General features: G+C 30.6%; 1 protein-coding gene across 1 annotated transcript; it reads left to right on the forward strand.

The window, feature by feature from the left end:
* The first annotated feature begins 4693 nt into the window (after positions 1 to 4693).
* LOC143051288 (uncharacterized) lies at positions 4694 to 8093 on the forward strand. Its single transcript, XM_076224240.1, has 6 exons — positions 4694 to 4764; positions 5228 to 5246; positions 5915 to 6010; positions 6457 to 6549; positions 7180 to 7272; positions 7988 to 8093. The coding sequence occupies exons 1-6, from the start codon at positions 4717 to 4719 to the stop codon at positions 8005 to 8007; spliced, it is 369 nt and encodes a 122-aa protein (XP_076080355.1). The 5' UTR covers positions 4694 to 4716; the 3' UTR covers positions 8008 to 8093.
* The last annotated feature ends 807 nt before the right edge of the window (positions 8094 to 8900 follow it).

The raw sequence follows: 8900 nt of genomic DNA on the forward strand, positions 1-8900 counted from the left end.
GTAATAAAATTGAGACTGGAAATGGGGAATGTGCCAAAGAGACAACAACCCGACCATAGAGCAGACAACAACAGAAGGTCACCAACAGGTCTTCAGTGCAGCGAGAAATTCCCGCACTCGGGAGGCGTCATTCAGCTGACCCCTTAACAAATATATATACAAGTTCATAGATAATGAACGCCATACTAAACTCCAAATTGTACACAAGTAACTAAAAGTTAAAATAATACAAGACTAACAAAGGCAAGAGGCCCCTGACTTGAGACAGGGGCAAAAATGCGTCGGGGTTAAACATGTTTATGAGATCTCAACCCTCCCCCTATACCTCTAGCCAATACAGAAAAGTAAACGCATAACAATACACACATTAACATTTATTTCAAGAGGAGTCAGAGTCTGATGCCAGAAGATGTAATCAAAGAAAATAAACAAAATGACAATAATACACAAATAACATCAGACTACTAGCAGTTAACTGGCACTTCAGTTAAACTGATTGAAAGATTATGTCTTCATCAAATGAATATCAGGCACAATCCTTTCCATGATGGGTTTAGTACAATACCATCAAAACATATATGAGAAGAACATAACCCGTGTCATGCCAACAACTGGTTTTTAGATAAATGTGTTTAGTTCCGATACAAAGACCCTATAATAAAATAAAATATGCAGTCTTTACTGACCTGACAACAATATCGTGACTATATCCCTTCTTAATAAGTCTATTTAAAGGTTTTGTTAGCTTCTGAGGTTAATACTGACATTTTTGTGCTTTATAAAGAATATTACCATAAAATTTTGGATGTGAAATACCTGAACCTATAAGAAGTCAGCATGTTGAGCTATATTTACGAATTATGTCCATGTACCGATGATAAATGTACATTTCTACGGAAGCGTATAAGCGCCACACATTTTTTATTTTTTTATTTTTCTTCCTATGTTTGCCTTATAACGCAAACCTTTTCGAAATAACGCTAATATCTTGATTTCAATTATTCATTAAGTTTTGTATGTTATGTCCGTCTGTCATTCATTTCGGATGTGATTTACTAGTAGATAAAAAAGAACCATACATACAAGGCCAAATCATTATAATAAATATGCATAGGAATAAGGGAATACTTGAAGTGCAATTATACATTAATTAAGCCTGATTTGTGAATCAGAAAAGTATATGATATAAGAAGAAAATAGATATAGTATGTATATAGTCATGTTTAAATTGAATGATCAAATAATGTCGTACAATTGGGAAACCTCCAAGTCAAATAGAAAACATGATCTTTCTGCTTAAAAATGAATTATTAATAAGGAAACATTAATTCTCAGAATATGATCAAGATTCTTTGATAGAAAGTAATTGAATTTTCATTTCAATATAATGAAGGATTTTAATGATGCTTAAGTAGCAATTAGAATGGAGAGAACATTGTTGTATTAATAAAACATCTTCATTTATTGCCAAAAGGGTAGCTTGTTTGAATCTAAGCTACTTTACAAAGTTCTAAAACGAGAGTTTACTTTGGAAATATATTTATATTCGGTAATAGCTATATACACAGGGTTGATTTTTCTTCTTCGGTATAACCTAAATTATCTCAATTTTCTTTGTAATATATATGCTAGTAGTAACCTGGATATTGTTTTCGGGGGCATTTATAGTTTTTTTGTTTAGTGTGAGCCAATGCTCTGTGTTGAAGACCGTACTTTGGCCTATGATAGTTTACTCTTACGAAAAGTGACTTAAATGGAGAGTTTTCTTATTGGCACCCATACCACATCTTCTTATGTTATTCTGATCATTATTAGTCAATGATATGATTTAATTAATCAAGCATTTTACTTTGCAATGTCTACAAGGGTGATAAATTTTAATATATACAGCCTCTTCCATTAATTATTACTGTTTCCTTTGAATCTTAAATAAGAAATAAGATAAAACAAACGTTTGCGTTGGAAGAAAAAAAATGTGTGGCGCTAATACGCTTCCGTACATTTCATTGAGTTAGTTGTGTATTTCTCCGCCAGATACGAGGTATTTTAAACGGGGTGTTTTTCCAATAATTAAATCAAATAAATAACAATCAAACAATAAAACAACAATTGAAAATGTATTTTATGACTCCAATGGTAAATATTAGCAAATGAAACACATTGTAGCGTGTGCAGCATTTAATTCTTATAGAATCAAATATGTTGTTGACCACGCGAGCACAGAAGCTGTTGTTTTGTTCTATATATACAAATTAGCTTGAGGCTTCTGAAGTTTTTAATATCAAATGTAATTAAAAGATGATTACAAATACAAGTATTCCCTACTGATAACATGTAACAGATGTAAAGAGCACATGTTTTACATAATCCGTAGAAATACACAGTTAACTGCCACAGATACAAGATAGGTTAAAAATATAATAAATCACGAACAACTATATACAACAATGAGAAACATAAAGTCATCTAGTTTTGCCCTTTATTATACATAATTATGTTTACGATTTAAATAAGTTTTTATTCAAATTAGACGACGGATTTTTTTTTTTTGCGTATTTATATGACAGGAATTAGTGTACATATACCATAAAACATTTACATATAATAACTTTCTTTAACTAGTAGAGGTTATGTAAAGAGATACATATTTATTTCAATATTTGATAAATACAATTCATACGACAAATGTTGTACAATATCTTCCCTTTTCGAAAGTCAGTCTGAAAAACTTAACGAAAAGTAGAAAAACAAAATCGCACAAGAAAAAAAACCTCCTGATTTATGTACAAAACAATAAACCATTTTAAACGATAACATCAAATAATGTATACTTGTATACAGAAATAAACGATAATTACTGAATTGCAGAATCCAAGTGGTACATACATAATGTGTGTGTAGGTTTACCATGTTCGCAAACGGCAACTCGACTTCCCTATTATCGAAAAATGTTGATATACAGACTCTGGACAGAATATCGGTCTAGTACATATCAATGTATTGTGCAATTACACATTGCTATGAACTCGCCGTGAATGTGCATGATAAATTTGCAGTTGCGCTTTACACAGGCACCTGTCTTTCTATTAATAAGTACATTAATCATGCTGTTGAAAACAAAATACATGCTGCTCTTTACAGAGAAGACACCACTTTGAAGTCTTAAACTGCTTGGTAATGTCTCGCGTTTAAAGGTTTGCGTTCAGGTCATCCGATATTTCCATTACAGCTTTGATCTGTGTCAGTTTATATGCTTTAATATGTACCTACATGATGAGCAACATGATCTGCGAACCTTTCTCAAACCTCAGAGATCAGCACGAATTTTAATTGGGGTTCGTGTTACTTAATATTTAGTTTCTAAATTGTGTTTTGTAAACTGTTTTGGTCATATATTTTTTTTTTTGTAATATGGCGCTGCCAGTATATTTCACCTCTATTTTATAATAGACTCAGTGGTTGGGATTAGTATAAAGGATATGACGATATTATTTTTTCACACTTACCCGAATATTCCCGAATATGCATGCTATATAATGTATTTGCTAGTTTATACATATTTATTCATAGTGAATTGGGTAGTATATTTCCTACTGTACTCTACATATATATACATCTCTCATTCAATTAAAAATTGATAAAATCTAAGCTGTATATGTATTTAATATACTAGTTAGAAAACCGAAGTACTGGTATTATACAATATGTCTTCAACAAAACATTATACAATGAACTCTGGAATAATTTTATACACTTTTCGTAATAAGTGATGTAATAGAGGAAAAACCATATTAAACCTTAACTATAAAACCTGGTTAATCTACAATTTTCTACATAAGAAAATGTATGTACCAAGTGAGTAATTTGACAGTTGTTATCCATTCGTTTGATGCGTTTGAGCTTTTGCTTTTGCCATTTGATTAGGGACTTTCTATTTTGAATTTCCTCGGAATTTTTTTGTGAATTTACTTTAAAATAAACAAATTCATGTACAAGCACAGGAAGGCAATAAATGAATAGCAGTATACTTTTGAGTTTAATAGTACAGTGAAACCTGTTTAAACTTCTTCAGGACTTAAGATTTTGTTCGATTTGGGTCGATGTTCGTTTTATCAGGTTCACAACGCATACCGTAGGTAGAACGGTGCTTAAGAACATGTTTGGTGTATACGGGTTAACGGTTTATGCAAGATTCGGTTTAACCAGGTGTCACTGTATAAAGGATGTGTCTTCACATAAAACTTCAAGTACACTTGTTTAAAAGTAAAACGTATTTATTTAGTACATAAACAACATATTCAACTTTCTTTTGTTAATTTGAAGTTTCATATGTGACTTTAAAATAATACAATTTCAATTTATGTTAACGCCCAGTAGATTTTTCAGTCCACTGGTCCGGCTGGCCAGTACTCAGAAAAGCTTAAATTCGACCCCTGGTAACACTGGTTACAGTAATTGTTTTCAGTATTACATTTTGTATATGGTAGCATCGGTCCATTGGTCACAATGTACTGTTAACTTTTGCACATATGTAGAGTTCTATCCCTTCGGCTTCAAAATATATTTTAAAATAACAATGAGGTTTTCAACTAATGAAATCATAACCGTGCTTATAGCGTGAATTTATAATATTTTTAATTAAGTAACATCTGCATCATTTTCTCCAAAAGTATATAAACTCTGGTAAGAGAATCCTCAATACATTGAACTGGAACCATGTTACAATATATTCTACTCCTCGCTGTCACCGTTATTGCTATTCAGGTAAGAAATTGTCATATTATTATTATTCTATTATTATTATTATTATTATTATTATTATTATTATTATTATTTTTATTATTATTATTGTTATTATTATTATTATTATTATTATTATTTTGATTATTATTATTATTTTTTTTATTGATAATATTATTATTTTTATTACTTTTATTATTATTATTCTTATTATTATTATTATTATTATTATTATTATTATTGTTATTATTTTTTTTTTTTTTTTTTTTTGGTTTCGTCACTTCTTGGACAATTTAAAGATTCTCAATTGAAATTTTGTGCAATGTCTCCTCTGCTCTTATGCAAATCATATTCATTATAGTATTAATTTGGACTAATATATACACCTTTTTTGAAAAGAAAATTTGCTATACAATTAAATTATATCTCAGAAAGATAATATACTCACGGGGGAACCTTATTTACTTATTTGTGTTTTCTTTTTTAGGCTCGATCACCACTAATTTGTAAGTAAATCTATGCTTTTAAAGAGGCAATTATTTAAGATCATGGCACATATTTTTATACAAGGTAATGCCTTTCTACTATTCAGCTTGAAATATACACATACAATTTATTTCTAATCTTGAATCTCATCATAGATGAAGGTAATAGTCTGTATTTTTCCCGATATTTCTTTCTTTCTGACATGACACAATAATTTTATAATAAAATCATGTCTCAAATGAATGTAAGAGTTAAGATTCTTCAGGTTTTTTTTTTAAATAATTTAAATTGTATTATGAGTTCGTCGATATGACAAGAAAATATAAAAGATTATGCTTTATAAAGATAAAACCGAAAAAGAACGACCAATACAGACGGTCATCTGAGTCAGAGAGATATAGCACGAAACATGGTACTTCAATAGCTTGTAAACTGAATCGAGTGCCCCTGTGTTACAGTAAGATTTTAAGTACAAAAACTGGCGGCAAGTTAAAGTGTGATCTTAAAAACAAAACTTCCGCGTTATCCTATGTTTTGTATATTATTGTTTGTCAAATCGTCGATTATGAGGATTTTAATGCCATGTTATTGTCAGTTTTTTATTTGACTGATGTTTTTGAATCTCGCTTTGTTATCTTTCCCTTGTCTTTGAACTAAATTGATCAAGTGTTATTGTTTTATTTTTCAGACGAATGCAGTAATAAACCTGTATGTAATATATATTGTAAATACGGTAACCATGTCGACCAAGATGGATGTGACATTTGTAAATGTAAACAACCTCGTAAGTACACACTAAACACACAATAGTAAATTATTGTTGATCCAATCTAATAAAAATACAGATCTTCAGTTCACGCTTGGCTTACAAGGATCTGACAACACTTCATTCTACTTTCTGTTTTATAAAGCTTTCGTGGTCTTCTGGTTTTGTTGTAAATTAAAATGCACACCTTAAAATACTTAAAAGATATTTCATTGGTTCATTTAATAGTGAACAGAAAGAAGAAAGGAGTATATTTATTGATGTGAATTAACTAACCATAGCAACAAAATGTCAATATATTATAACAGCAATAAAAATACTGATCCAATACTATATAGCTTATTTCTTGTGTTCCAATGGACTGCTGTCTCAAATATATCAGCTGAAATTGCTTTCATTTTACTTGTTTCAAAGACATTTGTTCATTGACAAGCCCATGAAGTTTGCTTCTTTTCTATTTTCAGCTCACTGCTCGAACGTTATGTGTGCTATGTACTGTGAACATGGCTTTCAAGTTGGAGCTGATGGATGTGAAATTTGTAAATGTAACCAGCCACGTAAGTCTATATAATATCTGAATCTTATATTCCAAATATTTCCACAATAAAGGTTTTACTCCATTGAAATCAGTGCTGTTTAATATGTAATTTCTGGTTACTTAATCTTGAGATATTTTCTAACATCTTTCGATTTTTAACATTTTATGATGCCCTTAAGGGATTAGGTGAAAGATGATCATTTTGTTCTTTTATCACTTTCATGCTTTGATTAAACGCTCAATGATACGAGTTAAAAAAAAAATGCAATTAATGATGGAGTGGAAATTTCAAAGGAAAAAAAAGTTAATGTTGAACCTACACAATATGTCATACCTAGTATTTGTTACACGTGATTATGGTAAACACTCAAAAACCCTGTATATTTAGTTATTGAAGTTCTGTTTATGATGATGCCACAAGTTTTACCAAAATTGATTTCCCACAATAGCGAAAGACTTTTCGATTCAACCCTCAACTTTTACGAGATGCAGAGAAATACCATATCTACATGGTCGGTTGATTAGTCCTCTATTGAATATAAGTATTCTGATAAAATCTAATTTCATGTACTTTGATTAGCAAAGAACGTACAAACAATAAGCTATAACCTAAATAACAACACTAAGATGTTCTTATTTGATACTTCAGCTCACTGTCAGCCTGTAAGGTGTCAAATGTTCTGTGACCATGGCTTCAAAGTCGGCGTTGATGGATGTGAGATTTGTAAATGCAACAAACCACGTAAGCCTTTACATTTAGCTTTATTTCTAAAGATTTGAACCGGACTCGCTTACCGTTTAAAGCAACTTGTTTTAAAGCTATGGCGATCTTCATTGTACGTTTTGTTTGTCGTGATTTTTCAACAGTTAGTTAATGATTATAAAGATATTTGTATTGTATTTCTAGAGGTGGTAAACACATATTATAAAGACTAAATTAGAATGTAAATAAATGTTATTGATACATTTTGTAATTGATAACGGAAAAAAAACATGACTTCAATAAAAGTACAATTTTGGTTTTTAAATTCTTGGTTCCATGGTTTATGATAGCTTCTTGATAGGTTCCTGCAAAAAGATCATTCGGATAATGTAATAAGTTTTCCAAAACATTGTGTTTTATTTTCTTACACTATGTAATGTTTAGACTGTAGTCAGGTTAAAAATCCCCAACGGTATCATAACCATATCATTCAGCAGTTCACATTAGGATATTTCTCCAATTTGCTGTTGAAAGATTTCAAGACATTTTAGATGTGTAGGTTCGAGCTCTATCTAAACATCATAGAGACGATGTTTATCATTTTTCAAGTGATAATACATCTTGACTTTTGTTTCGATCGTTCCATATGTATGTTAATACAGAAAATTGCTTTCAACCCACAAACTGTATAAAGTGTTACATTTATATATGTTTTAGTATGCCACGTATACATAGTTTTGTCACTGTATTTCAGCTGGAGCTGGGTACGCATAAAAAAGATGATGTATAAAGTTCATGTATACAAAAACTAATAACAAAGACTTTGAGCGGATTGTATTCAATAAAACTATTAAAGTTTATTTCTTATTTATATTTATTTATTTTTGCTAACTGAATCAAGTCATTGGGTAACATGAATTACTAGTCTTTGATCCTGGCACAATAAAAAAAGGCGAAAGATACCAGAGTGATAGTCAAAATCATAGATTGAAAATAAACTGACAGCGCCATGGCTAAGAATAAAAAGCCAAACAGTCAAAGTATAGTATAGAAAACATAGTCAACCAACCCGTGATGGCGTCCGTAAAATTTACGAAGGGATGATCTCAACTTCACAATTTGAAACTCTTGGTTTATTAGCTTTCTTGTGAGCAGCAATCCTCCATGGAGGAAATCATGATAGAAAATACAAGTTCGGGAATATTGTATCAATTAGGAGATATATACTCCGTATACAATCGCTGCTGGAATGTTGCTATATAGAAATGGAAATTTCACAATTGGGAAGCAGAAATCATCTCTTTTTTCGTAAAGTTTTGTCTTCAACCCACCCTCATTGACAATTTCTATATGTAAGTCAAGAGATATCAAGTTATTAGTGTAATAGAAATTAACTTCTTAGTGATTATAATTGAATGTGCAAAACTGAGTTGTAACAAAACAAATCAAAATATTTCACAAACACAGCAGATTATTGACAGTTAAAAATACCAACATTGACCTGTAATTATTTTCTTTCTGTACATTGTGACTTGGATCGAGAGTTGTCTTATATGCCCAATCTTATAACTTCTATTGAAGTCAAATAAAATTTCACATTTGGAAGAGGATGGGTGATAATGGGACTTGAAAGTGTCCCCCAGAAATCTACTTCTCAGTCAGTCAAT

The sequence above is a fragment of the Mytilus galloprovincialis genome, chromosome 11, assembly GCF_965363235.1.
Source record: "Mytilus galloprovincialis chromosome 11, xbMytGall1.hap1.1, whole genome shotgun sequence".
NCBI lineage: Eukaryota > Metazoa > Mollusca > Bivalvia > Mytilida > Mytilidae > Mytilus > Mytilus galloprovincialis.

Bases quoted from the DNA above. Each gene is read 5' to 3' on its own strand.
- LOC143051288 (XM_076224240.1), top strand. From the start codon at position 4,717: ATGTTACAATATATTCTACTCCTCGCTGTCACCGTTATTGCTATTCAG. The intron at 6,011-6,456 runs GTAAGTACACAC...TTCTATTTTCAG, and splicing joins TTGTAAATGTAAACAACCTC to CTCACTGCTCGAACGTTATG. The intron at 7,273-7,987 runs GTAAGCCTTTAC...ACTGTATTTCAG, and splicing joins TTGTAAATGCAACAAACCAC to CTGGAGCTGGGTACGCATAA.